The sequence below is a fragment of the Natator depressus genome, chromosome 7, assembly GCF_965152275.1.
Source record: "Natator depressus isolate rNatDep1 chromosome 7, rNatDep2.hap1, whole genome shotgun sequence".
In the NCBI taxonomy this organism is placed as follows: domain Eukaryota; kingdom Metazoa; phylum Chordata; order Testudines; family Cheloniidae; genus Natator; species Natator depressus.
In genome coordinates, this window is record NC_134240.1 from 61,837,210 (window position 1) to 61,860,657 (window position 23,448).

Consider the following 23,448-nt stretch of genomic DNA (forward strand, 5'->3'; position numbering starts at 1 on the left):
ACTGAGGGGTTGGAAGCTCCCCTACTGATGGGATAAGGGCATGCATATGGGCGTTCTCAGTCTGAGGGGATGGTAGGGTGGCAGCATGCTTAGCCTCTCTATTTGCCCGGGCGTTACCTTTGGCCACATTTTGATTCTCCCTCTGATGGGCTTTACAGTGTACCACTGCCACTTCCGAGGGAAGTTGTATGGCTTCTAGGAGCCGGAGGATTTGGGGCCCGTACTTGACTGGGGAGCCTTGGGCTGTCAGCTCTCCCCTTTGCTTTTATAGGCCAGCATGAGCATGTAGCACACCAAAAGCATACTTTGAATTAGTAAAAATGTTGACCCGCTTTTCTTTTGACAGTTCAAGTGCACAGGTCAGGGCTATTAGTTCGGCAAGCTGGGCAGAGATCCCAGCAGGCAAACCTTCAGCTTCCACAGTGTCATGGAGGGTCATAACAGCATAACCCGCCCTCCTTTGCCCATTTATTACAGTACTGCTACCATTAGCGTACCACTTATAATTTGCATTTGGGAGGGGTACATTCTTTAAATCCGGACGGCTGGAGTACTGGGCATCTATGATTTTTAAACAGTCATGTTTTTGTTTTTTTGTTTTTGGCAAAAGAGTGGCTGGGTTAAGGGAGGGGCAAGGCTGTAAGGTGACTTCAGAGTTCTTTAACAGCTTAGCCTGGTACCGAGCAATCCGAGCCTGGGTGAGCCAAAGCCCTTCCTTTGCATTCAATAAGGCTCGGACCATATGGGGAGTATAGATTTGCATAACCCTTCCCAATGTTAGCTTCTCGGCTTTTTTAAGCACTAGGGCAGTAGCTGTGACCGCCCGTAAACATGCCGGCCAACCCTTTGCAACCTGATTTAATTGCTTAGAAAAATAAGCCACGGGACGTCTCCATGCTCCTAACAGCTGTGTAAGCACTCTAAGGGCCACCCCCCTTCGTTCATGTACATACAACTGAAACGGCTTAGAGAGATCTGGCAGGCCCAGAGCCGGGGCTTCCATTAATTTTTTTTTAGGATTTTAAATGCCCTGTCAGCCTTTGGGGTCCAATAGAAGGGGTCATGATCTGCTTTTTTCACACAGTTGTACAGGGGTTTAGCCCACAGTCCAAACTTTGGGATCCATATTCTGCAAAAGCCTGCCATACCCAGAAATGCCCTGAGCCGCTTACGATTACTTGGGGTAGGAACTTGGCAGATAGCTTCCTTTCTTTTGCTTGAAAGCTGACGCTCCCCTTGCCGTATGTGAAACCCGAGGTACCGTACCTCTGGGAGGGCGATTTGAGCCTTACTCCATGCTACCCGATATTCCCGGAGTCCAATAAAATTCAGGAGGCTCACGGTGGCTTTAAGGCAGGGGGTTTGGCCCACAGTGGCAATTAACAAATCATTTACATACTGCAGAAGGAGGGCCTTCTTATTATTCCACTCCTCTAGGTCCCTGGCCAGAGCCTGGCCAAAGAGGGTGGGGGAGTTTTTAAATCCCTGGGCCAACACTGTCCAGCAAAGTTGCTTTTTAACCGTTTTTTGGTCCTCCCACTTGAAGGAGAAGATCTTCTGTGACGGGGTGGCAACTGGGATGGTAAAGAAAGCATTTTTTAGATCGAGGATTGAAAAATGGGTATACTGTCCCCCTATAGAAGCCAATAAGGTATACAGGTTAGGGACAAGAGGGTGCAGAGTCTTAACCCGTTCATTGACTGCCCTTAGGTCCTGTACCAGCCGATACGTGCCATTAGGCTTCTGTACGGGTAGAATGGGAGTATTCCAGGCTGACTGACATTCCCGGAGAATACCATATATTAGGAATCGATTTATAGTTTTTTGTAAACCTTTTTTGGCTTTTTTTTTTAATTGGATACTGTTTTACTTGCACTGGGCTTTTCCCTGGTATGAGCTGAATAGTAATGGGGGTCTGGAGGGTGGCCTTTCCTGGAATTCCTGATGCCCACACGAGGGGGTACACCTGGTCTCCCCACGGGCTCCATTCTGGGGCTTGCATGGCTGAGGGCTCAACTGCAAGGGTCATGATTCATGCATTCTTAGGGGGTAAGGTAAGGGTTATTTTATTTTCAGTAAAATGCAGGGTGGCACCGAAGCGACAAAGCAGATCCCGTCCCAGCAGAGGTGTTGGACACTCAGGGAGGTATACTAGCTTGTGGGATATAGTCCTGTTTTTTAAAGCGCATTCCGCTGGGGCATACACTGGGCACTTGGTGTCCCTGCCTGTGGCTCCCACCATAGTAAGGGAATCTGCTACTGGCAACTGAAGGGGTTGATTTACAGCAGTTCGTGCCGCTCCAGAGTCCATTAAAAAATTTATTTCTGAGTTTCCCACCCGCATCTTTACTGGGGGTTCCGGGGGTAGGGTGGTCCGTCTTTCCTGACACCCCTGTTCCTGCTCCGCCGTCGCCATCACAGAGGCACCCCCCTTTTCTTTCCTCTTTGGGCACTTATTTTTCCAGTGTCCCTTTTGTTGACACAAGGCACACTGGTTGCGACCCAGTCGTCTCTCCTGCAGGCCCGGACGTTCGTGTCCACGGCCCCTTTTTCCCTGGCCACTTCTCTTAGTGCCGGCCTGTACCACTGTTACCATCAGTCTTACTTGCTTTTTTTTTGTTTGGTTTTTTTTAGATTATAAGCTTGGTTTGCAGTCTTTAAGATTTGTGCCAGGGTCATGCCCATTACATTTTTTTTTGTAACTTTTTTTTTAATATTAGGGGCTGCTCTGCTCGTAAAAATTCCCTTAATAATTGACCCAGTTGCCTGATCATTGGGGTCTGCATTAGTGTTCTGTCAAATTGTGTTCTGAATACGCTGTAGAAAGGCCCCTGGGCTTTCTTTTAAATCCTGCATTACATCATATGGCTTTGCCCAATTATTATGTCGGACAGCCAAGTGATGGAGTCCATGCAAAAGCAACTCCTTATAGGAGGTAAGGCGGGTCATATCCCATGATTATTTGGATCCCACCTGGGGTCTGCTCAGGGGATTTGTGCATTCGGGTCAGGGACATTAATACGATCCCGGTCGTACCGTCTCTGCGCCTCCTCCCTTGCCTTGGACGCAACCTGTTGTCTTTTAACCTCAGACAATAGGATTCGCAGGAGGATGTTACAATTATCCCAGTCCGGCTTGTGACTGCTGAGGCACCCCTCAAAGACTGAAATAAACCGGCTTGGGTTCATGGAGAATTCCCCAGCCTGTGTTTTAAAAGCTGCTAAGTCTATTGGATTGAATGGCACATGGGTGTAAACTTGCACAGTGGTAGCCTGACGTCCGTCTGCCCCCGGGCAAGCCACAACAGTCTCGGTAAGCAAAGGATAGAGTCCTACCGAGGGGGCAATCTTTGTAACCCGAGGCATTCTACCCTTATAAGGTGGGGGTGTGGGGGCCGAAGGGGACACCGGCTCTGCCATTACAGTGGGGGTGGGGGTGGGGGTGGGGGTCTGGGGACTAACATTAGCTGCTACTGAACCAGTCGGAGTCAAATTACAACTCTGCAGAATTACAGCTTTATTCTATTTTTTAAAGCCATAAATGCTTGTGCATACAAATATTTATTTCATTTACTTATTTACTGGCAAAACAAAACTAATTGGAGGATTGTGTTGTAATTAATTGACCCTTTTAGTGGCCACCACTCCTGGTCCTCCAGTTGATATTGAGGCCAGTCAACTGTACAGAATTGTTTTAATTGGCTCTTAGTCATTGGATTCGTACCAAATACCTTCCAGTTTGCTAGAATGCATTTTAGGGGTGTACACCGTGCCCTAACCCCCGAGCTTTGTCCCTGTCCCATACCTACAGGATAACTCTGAGTGTTCCCAGGTTTCAACAGAGCATACAATCCGGATTTCAAAAGGTTCCTACCTTATCCAAGGGACCGGTTCTTCACCGTTGTCCACAACTGCTCCTTCCCTCTATCCAAGGGACCGGTTCTTCACCATCGTCCACAACAACTTCTCCACTGTATGAGTGCGTTGCACCGTTGTGCCCTCCGGGGTCGATCAAATCGCGTCTCCTCCGAGGCCCCGGTGAACTCACCGGTATGCACTGGGCGTCGGTTCTCGCCGCAATCCTCGACCTCCAGGAGGGGTCCGGGCAAGGCTAAATTGCAGCCTTGTCGCCCACCCAGGGACGCCAAAAGCTGTTGCCGGCACTCAGTGCCGAGAGGCTAAATAACAACTGGAGTTGGTTCGCTACTCGGTGTGCTACACCCAATAATTACAACGGGGTGGAGAAGCAGAAACGTTTATTTGCAGCTGCAAAAAGGTACAGGGAGAATAAAATCTCAAATCCTGCACACAGAGCAGGCAGTTACACAGGCTTTTCTACATCCTTTTTTTCAGCATACTTATTTAATAGCAAGCTGCCCTAAGTATCCATATAGCCAGCCAATTCAGTTCCCAGCTAGTGCCCTTGTGCTCTGTATTATTTCTTAAACCATACATAAAGCTGCTTTATTCAGCATTGTTTTTTTATATTTGCCCTGTTTGGCCTTGCTTAGTTTCAGGCAGTCTGACTCTGCAGCATATTGTTGCAGATCCTCAGCATAACTGCTGTGAGTGCCTCCAGGCGGGGGGGGCCAAGGACACTTGGGCCTAGTGTGAATGGGGCTTCATCGACACTCGTGGTCTTACATCCCCTCGAGTTACCTAGTGGCCATGCCCCAGTGTCCCCAACAAAGGGGTTGTGAAGAAGTCTGGGTTACTTGACAGCTCCACTTCTACAATGAGTAGTGAACCACAGCCTTCTTGAACTACTGGACTCTAATTTCAAGGCTGTTTTGTTCAGCTAGACCAATAGGATAAGTTTTTAACGAAAGGGCCAATGGGGGTTACTTTAACTCCCGTCTGGCACCCTAGCTTCAGTGCCATAGCATAAGGCCGCAGTTTCTCATGAAGGCTGATGTCGCTTCAAGTAGTAATAAACGTGTCCCTCCAGCGACCACCTTTCATACCAAACTGCTAGGCAGCTAATCCCCCTCACCAGAGGCAGCCACCTCTGAGGGCGAAGGTGGCCGTGCTCAGGGGTACAGAGGGATGTGACTGGGCAGTGTTTTAGGACAGGAAGTGAAGATGAATCCTGTAGGCAGGGGCCAGTGTGGGGAATTGTTTGGCAGAGCACAGGGACACGGGTTGGCATTAGGCTAGGCCTTGGTAGTACAGAGCGTGGTGGGGTCCTTAGGGATGGGGCATGACTGTGCCCTGGGTTTGCCTTGCCCCAGGGGGTAAGTGCCAGTGATGGGGGTGCCCTACGGGCTGGCTCATGAAGGGTCCTGGGCCTCAGGCTGCCATGGCTGTCTGAGGGCGGCCTGCCCACAACCCTCTGCGGGGTAATGAGCGATGGGGGGCGGGGCAATGGGCCAGCTCCCCCCTCCGGTCCCGCCCCCTCCGCTTGCGGTGTGCTTCCTGGCACAGCCCCCTCCACGCAGGGCCAGCACGGCCCCGCCCCCGGCGCTGCTGATAGGGCGGAAACCGTCGCTGCGCCCTGCCTTTCACAGGAACCTGTAGGAGCCCCAGCACCGCCCCTCTCGCCAGGTCCCGCCCCTTCCGCTCGGGCCGGGGGCGGGGCTGCCTGGTCTTCGCTGGCGGCCCTTCCGCCCGTGTGATGGGGCAACCAGCCGCTCGGGAGCGGACTCCCCTCCAACGCCGGGTAGCGCGCTCGGTCCTGCGGGGAGGTAAGGCCCGGGGCCGCTGGGGGCGGGGGGGGAGGAACGGGCTGGGGAGGGGGCTTTGCGCTGGGGGGGAGTATCAGACCCCTTTCCCGAATCGGTTACCCCATCCCTGGGGGGCTGATCTCTCGCCTCCATCTCCTGCCCGGTGTATGGTAGATGCCTGCTGCTCAGAAGCGCTCTGTGCTGGGGGCGGGGGAGGCGTCTCTGTGTTGACTAATGTCCTGTACAAGCCACGTTTCCCCCCCAGCCGCTCAGCGCTTGGCCCCTTAGTCTCCGTGTGAGCCCCGCCTCTGGGAGCGATGTGGTCACGGTTCGCTGGCTGGGTGCTGCTCTGGCTGAGATTGTCGCGTATCAGTTTAACATCTGGTACTTCCCCGCTCTGCAGCGGAGCGATGATATAGACTTGGTGATGTAATATTATAGTTCTCATTGCTCAATACGATGACCCTGGGAACAAGACGCTTGGAAAATAATTACAAAATTAAAAAAACCCCAAAAAGTTATTTCTCTGTTTACCATGTATGGCTATATATTGTATATTTATTAAAAATGGCACAATAGTTTTATATAAAACCTGTGTTTTGGAATGTGCCTATTTTAGGATACGCTCTAAAATTGTGTTGAGGTTTGTCAGTCTGTTGCACTTTTTGTTGCTGCCTTTGCATGCAGATCAACCTGGATAATTGCTCTATTGTGAATAAGGTCCAGGAGATGCTATAGATACACCAACGAACAAACTGGCTGCAATTAGTATGCAATGAAATTCTGACCTTGAAACCAAATCTTGTGTAACACTGAAGTCTTGACGCAAACTTGTTAAAAAAGTTTTTTATTTATTTTTTTTATTTTCTCTCTAGGAAATTGCACATTAGTTGCACAAGTTATTTGCAACTTATGTTGCTTTGTGTACAAGGGGAAGGTTGCCATGGCAGTCTTAGCTTTACATGTTGCCAGGTTTTGGTGACTTGTCATGTTCATTTTATTTTAAATTATTTTGTGCAAGTTTTTTGATATTAACCAAGGTAAGGAGGAAAAATCTTTCCTGTGGTACATATCAAAATTTTCCAGCAGTGGCAAAATCTTTAATAAACTGGTCTACGTTCTACATACATGCAGTCAACTGTCAAACGTTAGCATACGTTTAAGATGTTCTGATTAGTAGGACTCTTATAGTCTACAAGGAGAACTGACCTAACTTGATTTTATTCTGTCACCAGACTTCTTTATATCAAAATATTTCTAAAGAAAATAAAGTATAACTTTGGTAACATAAGGATGTCACTGTTTGCATGAGCATGAATAATTATTGTGACAATGTGGTGGTCCAGTTTTTACTCAAAACTCTATGGTAGTTGATAGCAATTGGGGTTCCATTTCACATACTTAGGAGAAAGTTCAAAAATTGTAACAGGTTGGTACTTCCACGTGAAGGTCATGTTTGAATAGCAAGGCACTGTGGAGAAGCTTGCACTAATGCTGCCTATGCTGTTGTGGTTTGGTAATTAAATGGAGGATTTGGATTTCCTCTGAAGTAATGTACAAGCATCTTAATCTACTGACTCTTGAAATCATATTTTAAAAGTAGCTTTTTCTCCTTCCCTCCCCAGCTTTGTAAACAAATGGAAGAAAAGGCAATGGGGAGAGGGAACATTAATGTGTTTCATCTCCCTGTTTTATGGTTTTACAAATAGTTATGTTAAGTCACTTTCTTAGGGTTTTCTGCATGACACTTACTGATAAACTTCAGAAAAACAGCACTTCGCTCATACTCAGATTTATTTAAAGCTGTCAGCTAAATTCTCGGACGATTCCATCTGCACTGAGTGTACTCCATCCCCACAGAGCTCCTTTGTGCTGCTGGATGGCACATGCACTACCCCACAGTGTGTCAGCCATGCTCCACCCCAGGGTGGCAAGGGCTGAGCAGAGCTTTTCCTAGCCTTGCTCCTCACAGTAGCCAGGGCCTGCTGTACTGCCAAGCACAAGAACTGAGAATAAGGAGCCTCCTGTGCTCTCATTAATACAACTCTTCCCCCCCCCCCCCCCCCCAGTTCCCAGAAATGTAGAGGAGGAAGCAGACGGACTCCAGAAGAAGAACATGGAAAGGAGGTAGGAAGAGGAGTACTGGGGGCAGGAGCAAAGCAGGGAGAAGAGCATACAGAGCTGGAGAGGGGAACAAAAGATGAGAGGGGACAGAGGCAGGACCCAGGAGGAGGAAGGGGGGAATAGGAGCAGAGGAGAAATGGAGGCGGGAAGGGGACAGGAACTGGGGATATGATCTGGAGGTAGGTGCCAGGGTGAAAAGAGAGAATAGAAACAGAAGGTGGGGCCAGGGAAGGAGGATTCATGGTTATGTAACTAGAGCACACTCCCTTCCAGAACCTGGAATTCAACCCAAGATTCCAGAGTCTCAAAATTTCTTCTGCGGTTTAGCAAATAGCTGTGAAGCACCCTGGCAAAGTCTCATTACCCTATAGAGGCTGGTCCACATGGAGGATAACGGCCTGTTCCTGGTACCCATTACTCCATGAGCTCAAGTACTAGAGTCTGTGCTCTGAATCTAAAGGTCCCAACCCTTTTGATAATCCCCACATGGCTCACTGTGCCAATGCTGGTGCCAACTGTGCCCATATATCTATTCAAGGGGCACCATGATAGGACCTAACCACATGAGCCACACCATCAGGGGCTCATTCACCTGCACCTCTACCAATGTGATATAAGCCATCATGTGGCAGCAATGCCCCTCTGCCATATACATTGGCCAAACCAGCCAGTCTCTACGCAAAAGAATAAATGGACACACATCTGACATCAGGAATTATAACATTCCAAAACCAGTCGGAGAACACTTCAAAACAAAACACTACAAAAACTAATTTTTGCCCTGCTGATATTCACACCTTCTTGTCAACTGTTTGAAATGGGCCACCTTGTTTACATTGGCCTCATTAGCACTACAAAAGTGATTTCCACCCCTTCTTTTCAACTGTTGAGAATAGCCCACTTCCACCTTAATTGAATTGGCTCCTTAGGAGTTGCCTTACTAAGTGGGGGGTCAGCGCTATCTTTTCATATGCTGTGTATTTATCCCTCCCTACTGTATGTTCCACTCCATGCATCTGATGAAGTGGGTTTTAGCCCATGGAAGCTTATGCCCAAATACATTTGTTAGTCTCTAAGGTGCCACAAGGACTCCTTGTTGTTATGGCTCACTGTAGTTCTACATGATGGAATTCTGTGTGTGTTATCTTTTAAAAAGCATAGGATATTAAACTGAAAAACGTAAACTTCCATTTTCTTATGTAGAGCCTGAATATATAGTGAATGGTCTTCTGACTTTCAGACAACTTCTTAAAACCTGTTCAAAAACCAGATGTAAACGCTGCTGATCCTGTTTGTCCATAAGTTACAGGTAGATCTTTTATTTGTCCTCATAAGCATATATAATCCCTTAGACCTGTCCATTTAGGTCCTGGCAGAATGAATGGATGAATATTACATTTGCCTGGGCTTCTAACCAAGTTCTTTCCTTTATATGCACTCAGTTCAATTTACCTTTTTTTCAGACTTTTAAAGGATCCTTTGCATTTGGGTGTGACAAACTTTCTTATTTGATACAGACCAGTGTCTTTTTGTTTACATGCCGACATTCATATCAGAGTTCCTTCATGTGGCAGTTCTTTCTCAATTCATAATTATTATTGGCAGTACTATGTGAAATTCATAAATCTTAATCTGATCCTGAAATTCTTTTACGTATGTAGGCCATGACCCTGCACTAAGGACTGCACGATTGAACCCCATGCACTTGCAGTCAAGGGATGCTGTAAGCCATGTGATCTTTGGCCATAAGTAAGGCTACAGTTTTGTCACGGAGGTCATGGAAGTCACAGCGTCCATGACTTTCAAAGACCTCCGTGACTTCAGCCTGCAGCAGCTGGGAGTTGCAGTGTCCCGCTGCCTTCTGTGGTGGCTGGGAGCTGCGGGGATGAGGATACCCAACAGCTCCCTGCAGCCACCAGTGGTGGCAGGGGGACTCCAGCAACTCCCAGCCTGGGTGGAGAGGACTGGGGGGTCCAAGTACCCATGGGTGGTGAGGGCCCTGGAGTTCCCAACTGGCCACGCAGGGCTTCCATGAATTTTTCTTTATTGCCTGTGACCTGTCCATGACTTTTACTAAAAATATCCATGACGCAATCTTAGCCATAGCCATAAGTTGTTAGGATCTCTGTTCTACTTCTCTGAAAGATGGCATCTTCTGCACCGGATAACCATGATACATAACAAAATAATTAGCCCCAGTGAAGCACCAAAGTTACATTTACAGGAATAAGTACAGTTATAACTGAGTCTTAAAAATCTGCACTTTGGTTACTCAAGTAGTTATGGTAGTCAATATATATCTTCCTACTAACAGGGAACAACTCCAAAGGAATTGCTTCATTTTGCTCAGTATAGAATAGGCAGTTTTAAAAAATAAACTGTTCTCCATGTTTAATTAGCTTGGAGTCTTTGTATTCTCTCTGGGAACTAACTATAGTTATCAGTATCCATAAACGGTAACGTCAGTCGTTTTTATTTTTCTGGGGATTTGACACAAACCAGTGGAAGTGAGGAGTCGGTTAATACTGATGATCCTTAATATAAATTGTTGGGTCATTTTGTGGGGTTTGACTTAAGAGCAGCAAGTCCTTCTGTGTCACAATCATGACACTTATTTAAATACAGCTTTTCCATATTTAATTGTAGCTCCTAATTTAGGTCCCAGTCCAACAAAGTGATGTGCATAGGCAGAACCTATTCCTATACAGTCCCCCTGGATCACTTTGCAAGATCAAGTTCTTAGGTTTTTTTTTTGTTTTTTTGTTTCTTTTAATAAGGAATGAAGCTTCCTATGGCTTTCTCATATTGAAGGTTACTCTGCCTTTTCCCATTTTGTTTCATTGCAGTATGAGCAAAATTGTGAAATAAGTGATAAACTTATCAGGTGGTTGGGCCACCATGTTCTTTATTTTAAAAATGTGACGTGTGAACGTTTTTATTAGAGGGCATACTGTTGGTGGTGGTTAATGCTGATGTTTTTGTTGATGGTAGACCTGCTCATCTCATGAGGGTATTAAGATTGATCATTAGGCCCCAGTTCTGCAAAGATTTACACACATGCTTGACTTTATGCTCTTGAGTAGTTCCATGGATGTCGGTGGGACTCGGATATGTAAACCTTTTCAAGATTGGGGCCACAACTGATAAAGGGCTTTGAAGACCAGGCATATTATAAACGCAAATAGTCTTACTCTTGAGTACTGATTTAGGTTTTTTTACATTCTTAGTACCAAACAGTTGACATGATGATGATGCTCTGCTAGAAATGATTTTTTTAGTTTAGAAAAGGTGAAAACCTTCAAATTGATCTGTTTAGGTGGGCCCTTGCATCCCTTAGAGCCCAACTGATGTTAACATACCTCTGCAAGCATACAGAAGTCTGTCCATACAGATCAGCTGTCAAGATTGGGGCCAAAGTTATTTTATCTAGAATGGAAAGATGCTCATGGGAAACTTGATAAACTAGTAGGATATGGAACTTAAAGGATACTTTATTTTGTACCTACATGTGGGGAAGATTCCGTAAACCTGTTGTTCTTGATAGCCTTTCAGTGGTTAATATAATAAAACAAATATGGAAGCCTAATACTTCTAATCCTTCTAGTATAATTTTAAAGCGTCAGGTGTGTGGGTGTGTGTGTGTGTGCGTGCGCGTGCGCGTTTGTGGTGTACAGCACCCAGTGAAAGATTCCCAAGTCTCTGGGCACTTACGCAATGTAAGTGTTTAGTAATACTGTGGACATGGGATACACTTCTTGGAAGTCTGTCTTCTCCTTTTTATTTTAATAAGTATAATAAGCAGGATGGATTTGATTTAAATCACTAGTCAGGAAGACTCGATTTAATCATGATTTCTACATAAAAGTGCCTTCTTATTGGTTGTTACAACCTTAATACATATTCTTCACAACTCAGACACAGATGTAGGTTTCATTTTTAGAAGGTACACACCATACATTTTTAAAGTGATTTATTTTGAAAACTTTTCAGATTAGTTTTACAGCTATATCAGAAAATGAATGATTGTTTGATTATTTCATTTACCAAAGGTAACTGAAGCAGATATTTATGAAGTCATTGGGAGGTGACCTATCTCCAGTTCAACAGGTTAATCATTAATATTGGGAGGATTTTCTTGCCATGTTGTATTAAGAGGAGAACATCACCTGACAGACATTTTAAATTGTTTGTTTTATTTAACTAAAACAACAATGTTGTGTATTCTGGATTTTTTCTCCAACAGCGAACATATAATATTATACCAAAACAAGCATATTAACTTTTGAATGTAGTGAAACATTCAAGTTTTTTAAAATCAGGTTTGTTTTTTTTAACTAAAATAGTTAAATGAAATTTAAAAAAACAAAAAAATTAAATCGACTGTCAGCCAGGTCAACATGAGAAACTTAAAATATTGGGTTCTGCAACTAACTCAGTCGTCTTCACCTTCTTTTTCCTTTTTGTTCATAATCTGGAAAAGAAAAACAAGCTTTCCTGCTTTTTCAGATCCCAAAGGATTTATCAATTTGGAATGAATTCTTTCTGTACCGAAAGAAGAAGCTACTGCTGTTAAGTGAGATTATCACTGCAACAGTCTCTGAATCCAAGTGCTTAATGACTTCCACCAGTTCACTGGTGTGACTTTCTTTAAAACGTCATCAGCAAACATATTTCTTGAATGGCTCACCGTTAGTTCTGAAGTTTATTATAGTTGGCATTATGGAGGGATGATTGCTGGATGTCCATGTCATAGCCAACTCCTCTTCTTCAGCAGTTAAGGTTTGACCCTGCTACCAAGTATTGAGAATATTTGCAAGAAAATGAGCTGGAGATAGTTTGACCTGTTTGTTTTTTTTAATGCTTGTAATTTAACTCTGTCATTGCATATTTCTCTTTTTAAGATCTCACTCAGTTCCTTCCAAATTTTAATGGCGTCAGCAATAAAACCGCTATTTCCCTGCCTTTTGTTCAAGGCTACATGTGTTCAACATTTCTCTTAAGCCCAATGTTGAGAACTTTGGCTGTGACAGTGCCATCTATTTTTTTTTTCATGATTCTGTTCACAAACTGCCATTAAATTAGGCCAGTTCTTGATAAAGTGCTCAAAACAGTCCACTACTGAGTTCCATCGCGCGTCTTGTGGGAGAGTTAGCTTGATTCCTCCAACTTTTTTCAAAGCAGCTGCTGCAAAGTGGTTGGTGCAGAAGTCTTTTGTAATTTCAACATTAGCCTTTATTTCTGGAGCACTGAGGCCTTTGGCTAGGAGGAGCATCAAATGAGCACTGCAACCGTATGTTAGCTTGGGACTCCCTTCTAAATCATTTCTTCTCATCTTGAATACATTTGCAGCATTGTCTGACCAAGCTGCGACTAGACCTTTGAATTTTTTTCACAGTTTGTTATAGCTTTTACTGCTGCTACTTGTAAGTATTCTGCTGTGTGTGCATTTCCTGGTGTATCAATTGTTTCTGTAAGGAAGACATTCCCTTCTTCTGCTGTCACACAAGCACATACAACAGGATCCTCGACATTGCACCTTAGAGACTAACAAATTTATTTGGGCATAATCTTTCATGGGCTAAACCCACTTCATCAGATGCATGCAGTGGATAATACAGTAGGAAGATATACACAGAGAACATGGAAAAAGTGGGGTTGACATACCAACTCTAAAGAGAGTAATCAATTAAGGTGGGCTATTAGCAAGAGGAAAAAAAACTTTTGTAGTGATAATCAGGATGGCCCATTTCAAACTGTTGACAAGAAAGTGTGAGTAACAGTAGGGGGGAAAATTAGCATGGGGAAATAGTTTTTAGTTTGTGTAATGACTCATCCACTCCCAGTCTTTATTCGAGCCTAATGTAATGGTGTCCAGTTTGCAAATTCCAATTCTGCAGTTTCTTGTTGGAATCTGTTTTAGAAGTTTTTTTGTTGGAGAATTGCGACTTTTAGGTCTGAAATTGAGTGTCCAGGGAGGTTGAAGTGTTCTCCGACTGGTTTTTGAATGTTATAATTCTTGACGTCTGATTTGTATCCATTTATTCTTTTGTGTAGAGACTGTCTGGTTTGGCCAAGGTACATGGCAGAGAGGCATTGCTGGCACATGATGGCATATATCAGATTGGTAGATAGTAATTTCAGACCTAAGTCGCAGTTCTCCAACAAAAAAACTTCAAAAACAGATTCCAACAAGAAACTGCAGAACTGGAATTTGCAAACTGGACACCATTAAATTAGGCTTGAATAAAGACTGGGAGTGGATGAGTCATTACACAAACTAAAAACTATTTTCCCATGCTAATTTTCCCCCTCCTGTTACTCACACCTTCTTGTCAACTGTTTGAAATGGGCCATCCTGATTATTACTACAAAAGTCTTTTTTTTTCTCCTGCTGATAATAGCCCACCTTAATTGATTTCTCTCTTTAGAGTTGGTATGGCAACCCTCATTTTTTCATGTTCTCTCTCTCGCTCTGTGTGTGTGTGTGTGTATGTGTATTATGCACTGCATGCATCTGATGAAGTGGGTTTAGCCCATGAAAGCATATGTCCAAATAAATTCGTTAGTCTCTAAGATGCCACAAGTACTCCTTGTTCTTTTTGTTTATTTTCACAGAATGGTAACACTCAATAGATTCAGTTTTTGTTTTGTTTTTTGCACACAGACCTTAAGTGTTTGTCACAGTTCAACAGTTGTACGTGTCCTTATTTGAATAATTGGGAGGAAAGGGGGAAGTGGCATGCAAAAGGGCAGAGTGACTATTGACAATCTGACTCAATGGAAGGCCTCTGTAGCCCATAAGCAACTAAGAAGCTAGTTGCAGACATATAAGAGTTTATCAAAACACGATTTGCATTTGTGTTATACAGGTGAAGTACTATGTGTAGCTAATGAATTGAACAGATTTTTTCTGGTTGCCATTCCTTCAAGACTTTAGAACTAGTAGAGCTCATTCTCTTGCACCTAATTTTTATTCATAGACTGGAAGAGGTTGTTTTCCTTCTTTTTAACTTGCAATCAGCTTATTAACTTTCAGTGAATTACTTAATGAATTGAACTAGTTGAATTCATTAACATTTGTTCAATACACAGTAGGTTATATTACATTAGCAGAATTCTTTTTATTGTGTACGTTAAAATGGCTTTATATGAATAATAAATAAAAAGGGGGGAAGGAGCCTTTTTAGTTCAAACAAACTGGGCAAGATAATTGAACCAAAATTAACTTGCAACTGTTGAAACTGGCTAAAAGCTTGGGAGGATTATTCCACATCATCACAAGGGTTTGTTACTCTTATAGTTTTTTAAATCTACCTATTCCCTACCTCAGTTTTCCCTCCTCCTCCTATGCATTTGAAATTAGTAAGTAGCTCCTATCAGTTGCATCGTACTTTAGATGTAGACCTTTCCCAAGTACAACCCTGCCAGTACTGACTTTTGATGTATTGGTATGTGCTTGCTCAGCATTATTAAATCACTCTTTTATTACATGGAGTTTGAGGGGTGATATTTGCCCTGCAATGTCAGAGGGAGAGGTATTACTGTGTAGTGTCATAATTCTTGATAAAAATTGTTAACTGAGTTCTCTGGGATTCTACAAAATTTTCTGAGTTCATCCTGAGGAATTGCTTTTGTGATAAGGAAAATCAGTGGATTTTCGAGTGAATTCTTGGTGAGTCTAAGCCTTTGGCGCAGTGTACAGTATCCATTACAAGAGAGATTGGAAGCAGCTACTTCAGTCTCTCCCCCCCCCCCTCTTGTATTGCCTCTCTATTTCTGAATAGGAAAAATCAGAAGCACAGGTTACTGACTGACAGAAAACCAATTTGTAGGTGTTAATGCAAGATGCTTTGGTACAAAACAAAAAATCCTGTCACAGTTCATTTGGAATTAGTGATCCGCATCATGCAGCCTGCTGCTAGTAGCTGTGTATTGAATAGAAAAAGTGAGGTTATTTGGAATGGAAAATATTACAACTTCTTTATACTGAACAAAGGCAGTGAGGGAGCTGTCAGCAACTGGAATGACTCCTTTTTACAATGACCTTTGTAAATATCTTTACTCAAATAAGTTTAAATTTGAAAAAGTTAAAGTGGAAGTATTGGGACCATCTACCTCTTCCTTGGAGTAATATTCCACAGTCCAAAAAGCTGTCTGGGAATACTGGAAATTTTCCCAACAGCATAAATCTTATTTTCTTTTATGTAATATCATTAATGCTAGTACTGCATTATTTTTTTTAAAAGAGGATTTGGATTCTTTTGGAGCTAGATGTAACGCTTGTTTCATAGCAAAATACAGGTTAAATGATTGTTTTACATTGCTGCATCTGTCACTTTGATGTTACTGTAGTTGAAATGGATAAATTAAAATATGCTTACACTCTGAACGTGCAGAATGTTAGCATGAGGCATTTAGCCTTCTCGTTGCTCTTATGCCCTATATAGTATATAATTAAGTACATATCTTGTCATGAAACAGTGAAATATGTTGATACAGAAGCTTTCCTTATGTTGCAACAGGAGGCTCCAATGGTTGTGGGTTTCTTCTTGGAAATGACAATTCATAGCAGGACAGAAAATAGAGTTTTCTGAACAGGATGTTGTGTTGCTGACACAGAAAAATACCCATTCCTGTTCCATAAAATGTTCAAATGAGACTGCTATTTCAATCAGGTTTAAGGGAGAGGAGTAAATATCAAGAACAATCTTGTGGAAATAGGAGTGATCTGGAATCTCTGTGGGGAAACTGAGCTGGAGTGGGTCTCAATCAGTGCTGTCAGGCATTGGGGAACTCTGAGTTTTAGGGAGTAGGTAGCAGACAATGAAAAAGATAAGTAGCTTAGATAGTGCAGTGGGTTAACAGTAGTATATATTTTAGGATATCTATGATCAACTCTGAAAAGGGCATAAATTAAAACTCATCCTATTTTCTATTTCTATACACCACAAGCAGAACATGACTAGATATAGCACTGTCTTAAGGAGAGAGATCAGGACTGAAATAGCAGTGTATTATAGGTCAGGACTGAAGAGTCAATGGTAAAGTTGCATAGGGAAGTTTGCATGCCGTCTGCCTATATTTTTACCTGGATTGCAAATTGCACACTGCGGAAGCGTGCGGAGATGAAATCTGTATCTAAACAGAAAAGTTTTTGTCATTGGAAAACAAACCAAATATACTGATACCCTTATGTAAGAACTAAATTATGCTTTAGAAAACAGAATGGATAAAGGAATGTGGTTAAAGAATAATTATGTTCTGGTTAGCAGTAGCTCAGTACAGTCTATTCTTTTTGTGATTTTAGTTAACTTTTTTTGAATAGCTTGAATTGTACAAAATACCTCAAGGATTCAGGAAATGAATCTAAAAAATCCTTAAGAATCCATAATAGTAAGTTGGATCAGTGAATATTATAAAGTAATTCTAAATAAGTTTACTGTTCATTTAGTAGTGGATCTACATCCTAATACTGAGGGGAAATAATTTTAATAAAATCTTTTCTTAGTCAAGTAATTATGAGTACACAGTGTGGTTAATGTGTGTAATTAATGTAAATTAATTCTTCAGGAATATTTTTTGGACATTTGAGCCTTCTCTCTCTGCATTATATAATTAATGTATTTTATTGGCAGGTAGAGAGTAAGAAAATGGCAAGCAACAACCAGCTTTGCATCCGACGTTGGACTACTAAGAATGTAGCCAAATGGCTAAAGGAAGAAGGCTTCTGCGACTATGTGGACGTTTTGTGCAATAGACACAGACTGGATGGTATTACATTATTGACACTGACTGAATATGATTTGCGATCCCCTCCTTTGGAAATCAGAGTCCTGGGGGATATCAAAAGACTAATGTTGTCGATACGCAAATTGCAGAAACAGCATATTGAGGTTTTAGAAGAATTGGGTTACAACAGCGATAGTCCCATTGGCACAATGTCTCCTTCTGTTGGCTCCCTTCAAGGTACGGATTGGTTTTGTAATGGTGAAATACCACGGGACTGTGGACCAGTTACTGACCTGAATGCTGATCAGTATCAATACACAAATGGGAAAAACAAACATCCTATGCGAAGACTGGACCCTGAATACTGGAAAACAGTCTTAAGTTGTATATATGTTTTCATAGTGTTTGGCTTTACGTCATTTGTCATGGTCATAGTACATGAGCGCGTACCTGACATGCAGACATATCCACCGCTACCAGACATATTTCTAGACAGGTAAGTACCTGTTCAGAAACAGAATGATGGTGTTAAATCACAAAATTCTTATACCTTTATAGATATTTTGAATTTCAATATTTTTCATAATAATCTTTCAATATCTAACACTTCTGTATGTATTCGCCCACAGTCTAGATTGTAATGTACTCCAATTCTCGAGATTAAAAAAATATAATTTTAAAAGGCTTTTGTGAAGAAAGAAATTGAGCAGTTGACTTAAAGGGCTGCTGTTACTACTATACAATTGGATTTTAAAGGAAAACTGCTGTGATTAGTTCTACTTCCTTAGCTAAATGGTTACTTAAAAGATGTGTACACTACCTGACTTGACTGTCCCTTCCTCCCACACTCCAAGTAAATTGATTTTAAAGAATCATAACTCCCTTCTCACATGTTCATTGAAATCTCATAAGTGACACTAGTTGCTATAATTTATCATATAGCAGATAGCACTTCCATTAACCTGAGGTATAAGATCTTCTTCCACCTGAGTACTGCTTTGGTCATGTTTTAAAAGTCTGTTCCCTTTGGGATGCTTCACTTTCAGGTGACTTATTGTGTTGCTTTTTCCTGCTGTGATGCCCTTTCTTCCATTCCGTGTACTAGCTGTGAAGTTTAATTTAGTTTGTGCTGGTGCTTCACCAAACAGGACTGTAAATAAATTGCATTTGATGACAAATTTGGTGTTGCAGTGTTGGGAGCAGAGCAAGAGTACATAGAAGAAGCAAGGCACTGAACTGGGGTTGTAGAAGAGATTGTATTTTAGACTGTAAGTGCTTTGAGGTAGGAATTGTATATTCCTTTGTGTTCGAACAGTATCAGCATATTGTGGGTGTTACTGGAACACAGTGATATGGATTGTGGGATGGACTGACAAGCCTTTGTGATGGGTTTTTGTTTTTTAAATCTCTTTAAATAAGCTGGGCCAAACATTACCAGTGTTCTAGGTACACAGCTAACAAGCTGTTGTTGTTCAGTATATGTGCAACTCCTTTTTCAGAATTGCAGAATTTGCTCTTTGAATCTTTCTTTGAGGCATGCAGCACTTGAATAAGATTACAGCCACTTTGGTGCACTAAAGTAAATGGCAAATGTTGCCTTTTAAAACATTTTCTCCTATGCAATCTTCTGTCACTTTGTGATAATCTTTGAAGTAGCTATGCAATGTGTATAGCATGCTGAAAAATGATGTGACAGTCCTTGACAACTGATGAACTGGCATGCTGGAGAAATAAAGCGATCTAAGTGCTAATACCAGGTTCAGTTTATTTGTATTTGATACTAAGAGCTCACTTTTCTTTCTGGGTATGAAGAAACTGAACTGCTTCCTGCCAAACCACGCAACTGTATTGGGAAAAGCTTTATTGTAACCAAATAATAATCTTTTATTTTCAGTCACCCTTTGAACTGGATAAAGTTTGTAATTCAAACTGGAGACTGAAGACTTACAAGTTGCAAATATGGAGGACGCCAACTGTCTCCATCTGCTATCACTAAAGTGCTTAAACTGTGTTGCTAATGTACAATTTATTTCTCCAACTTCCTTTGTCCTATACCAGTTTAAACAAAATGGTTTTTACTCCCTTTTATCACTAGGTAGAAACTGGGGTACTCCATAAATAATGAAGTATAATAATACAATTAGGCTGGGAATTTGAAAGGAGCTGAGGGAGGTTTCAAAGAGATTGTTTACATTGGAAATTATTTTGTTTGTGGCTGACTGCTCAGCCAGATATAATGAGGAATGTCAGGTTTGCTGATGTAGAAATCACTAACTGGAGTTCCATTAACATACTGTAGCAATCAGCTGTCATACATTTTCCACCTTTAGTCAAGAGAGAGAATTGCTTTCTGCCTGCATGTATCTGTGTATTCTGATTCTGCATCTGGTAAATGGCTGTGGTTAAAGGCTGTTGATAAACAGCCCACACATTTCCTAAACATGAGTACTACCATAAAGTCCCACTTGTTTTGAATAGTATAGGAAGCTTTTAGAGAAGCCTTATTTATTAGTTTTATTTCTCTCACTACTCCTCCTAGCCCCAACATCCCAGGCTGAATGTCTGGAGTAGATGCATAGAGGGGTTTGTTATACTTACTTACCTGTACTACTTGGTGGACTGAGTGCTAGTGAGAGAGCCATTAATTATAAGTAAGGCTATGTTTTAGTCACAGGTATTTTTAGTAAAAGTCAGACAGGTCAGGGACAGTACACAAAAAATCACAGCCTGTGACCTGTCCATGATTTTTCCGAAAAATACTAGTGAATAAAACTGGAGGGTAGGAAGGGGGGTTGCCTGGGGGCCCGCAGGTGCTGCGGGAGGGCGGCCCGGATGCTTGGGCAGGGAGGGGAGCGGTGCAGCCCAGGACCCTTGATGGTGCTGGGGGCACGTGGCCCAGGACCTTCGCTGGTGCTGGACAGTAGAAACTGCAAAAGTCAATGAAAGTCACAGGATCCGTGACTTCCATGACAAACTCACAGCCTTAAATATAGGGGAATGACATCCATGCTGTAAATGTTTCCTTTAAATCCGGAGAGAGCAACTGCTAGAGCTACTTAGTTTCTGCTCAGCCATGTGAGTTTAATGTGGAATAAATGCTCCATTTCAAGTAATTCACACACGCGCTATACTACGGACTTCTTATAAAGTGCACAGAAATAAGACCTGACCTCTATCAGGAGGGGCTCAGTCCTGCAGCCTTTATTCATGAAAGTAGTCTCTACTTCACAGGTAGTCTCCTCCAAGGCAATCGGACTGATCCATGTGAATGAAGGCCGCACAGCCTAACATTAGTTTAGACGTTACTCAGCAAGTGAGGACCAAAGGGAGTGACAGAAGAAGGGAGAATGACAGTCCGGACAAGACTGGGTGGGAGAGTCTGTTCCCAGGACAGAAGCGCTGTAATCACAGTGTTGGGAGGGGCTACGGTGGAGAATGTTAGCCGAAACAACCAAAGCATTGTCATAGGATTACAACAGAGTCAGTGTCTGAGTAATTGCTTTTTTACCTTTTGTGTAGCAAAGGGGACATGTGATGGAAAAACAGCTTCAGCTGAAATCTATAGCGATTTTCTGTTCTGATGATATTGCTAAATGCAAATTACTGGCAGTACCCGCTTTCTGGGAAAGGAACTTCGACAAACAAGGCTAAAGAGGTTCATACACAATCATTCTGTAGTTGAAATCTAATGCTTTCTAGCTTCTCAGCAGTTCATTGATATATACACAGCAGATGAGGCACCAAGAGGACAGGAACTGAATAGGTTTGAGTGGCCTCTCTTGGAGAGGTTTTACTCTGCAGCCAGCAATAGCTTACCGTTAGCTTTCAAAAAAAAAATTTCTTTTTTAACTGATTCTCTAATCGGTACTCTTGGGGTATGTCTACATGACCGCCCTCCCTCTCCCAAAATACCCCGAAACAAAACCCTATCAACATGGCAGTGCATCTTAGAGGTCTGGGTTCGCATTACAGTACTAAGAATAGCTGTGTAGATGTTTTGGGCTCAGGCTCGGAAACCCACCCCTTTCCCTGCCTTCAGAGCCTGAGCCTGAACATCTACATGGCTCTGTTTAGCACCCAGGGTATTTTGCTGTGGAGATATATATGGGATTGTGGTAGGTGTTTACCAACTATGCAAACTGTTCTACCCTCCCCATTTTCCAGCACAATACTACAGCAAAGGACTGTGATCCTTGTATATTATATGGCATTGAGTACTCCCATTACCATCAATGAAGATCTTCTGTTACTCAAGTCAGAGCTTGAAAACCTAGTCACACATTCCCAGGATGTCAGGTTTCAGAGTAGCAGCCGTGTTAGTCTGTATTCGCAAAAAGAAAAGGAGTACTTGTGGCACCTTAGAGACTAACCAATTTATTTGAGCATAAGCTTAGCTCACTTCATCAGATGCATACCCAGGATGTATTTATATTGGCAGTCCAAATGAATGACTCCTCTCTGTAAAGCTGGTGCATCCTTTCTTAGGAGAGGAGGAAGCCGGGGAATTATTGCCCCAGGCACTGCTGATCCTCTCTTTAGAAAACAAAGGGGTTGCAAGGAGTGAGGAACACAAAGGGTGCTGATGGGTTGAGTATATGGAGGTTGTAGGAGAGATCAAGCAGATAAATAACAGGAGAAATAGGAGATTGGGTGGGTATTATGGGGAAGGGAAGGATGAGGCAGAAAACAGTGTGGGGAAATACCAAAAGGTCTGTCAGGACGAAAGCGGAAATACCCTGATGATGCTGCAGGTAAAAATGCACAACAGTATTAGCATTGTTCTTTTTAAAAAAGAAAATGAGTGGTATGAAGTGAGGAAGGAAAAGGAGTTATAAAGAAAGCAGTGGAGACCTTGTAGCACGTATTGAATAAAAAGCTGACAGTGTGCTTAAATATAGTAGAGTGCACAATAAGCAGTACAAGGTCCTCTTTTATAAATTACAGCGGACGTAGTTCTGAGAGAAAAGTAGCATGGGTATTTTTTCCTCATGGTTAGTGTACTTAGTCCTAAACTTACAGTTCTGGCATATGAACCCTAATTACAAATTTAATTTAGCCTTTATCACAGAATGAGCTTGATGGTCCTGTCCTCCTGCATTGAAGAGATTTATTATGCTTTAAACACTAAGTTGAAATGGAAGTGTTTTAAGAACTTTGTGCTGACTAGGTTTTTATTGCAGTTACAATATAAGTGATACATCATGGAAGTTAATGTGTCAAGATGAGAGTGATATTGTTTTGGAAATTCATTATAAAGAAACTACTAAAATCTTAAGATCAGTAAAGAAATTCTGGTAGGAAATCCATGTAAAACATTGAGTTTTACAATAGGTTTTGGCCTTTGATCAATTTCATTTTAAATGTCCTCTAAAACATTTTTAAAAGGGTTGGGAGGGGAGTAAATAAATGAACTAGAGCCTAAGGCATTACTAAGTCTGTCAAAATAAAGTTCTTTGTGCTGTGGAAGTCTTCAGCGTTAGTTTTTACCGGTTTCAGAGGAATGCCATACAAGACACTAGTACCAAAGACACTATGGCCAAAACTTTCAAACTTGGGTGCCTGTAGATTCATATATTTAATAGCAGAAGGAACCATTAGATTATTTAATCTGACCTCCTATATGCTATAGAACTTTACCCAATAATGCCTGCATTGAGCCCAATAACTTGTTTGACCTAAAGCATATCGTCCAGAAAGGTATCCAGTCTTGATTTGAAGATTTTAAAAAATGGAGAATTTCCCACTTACATTGGTATTTTTTTTCCGTGGTTAGTCAGCCTCACTATTCTACATTTGGGCTGAATTTCTCATTTGAATTTCTGCCTTGAATTTCCAGTGATCAGTTCTTGTTGCACCTTTCTCTGCTAGGTTAAAGAGCTCTTTAGTCCCTGATATTTCTCCCTGTGAAGGTCCTTGTACACTAGTAGGCATCT

The 23,448-nt window shown here is 42.3% G+C and overlaps 1 protein-coding gene across 1 annotated transcript in view; it reads left to right on the forward strand.

The window, feature by feature from the left end:
- Positions 1 to 5,540: 5,540 nt before the first annotated feature.
- SAMD8 (sterile alpha motif domain containing 8) overlaps positions 5,541 to 23,448 on the forward strand; it is a 30,886-nt gene continuing 12,978 nt past the window's right edge. Inside the window, exons 1-2 of the mRNA XM_074958643.1 lie at positions 5,541 to 5,683; positions 17,422 to 18,011. Of these exons, the coding sequence (XP_074814744.1) occupies positions 17,437 to 18,011 (575 nt within the window). The 5' untranslated portion in view covers positions 5,541 to 5,683; positions 17,422 to 17,436. The remainder of the gene's footprint in view (positions 5,684 to 17,421; positions 18,012 to 23,448) is intronic.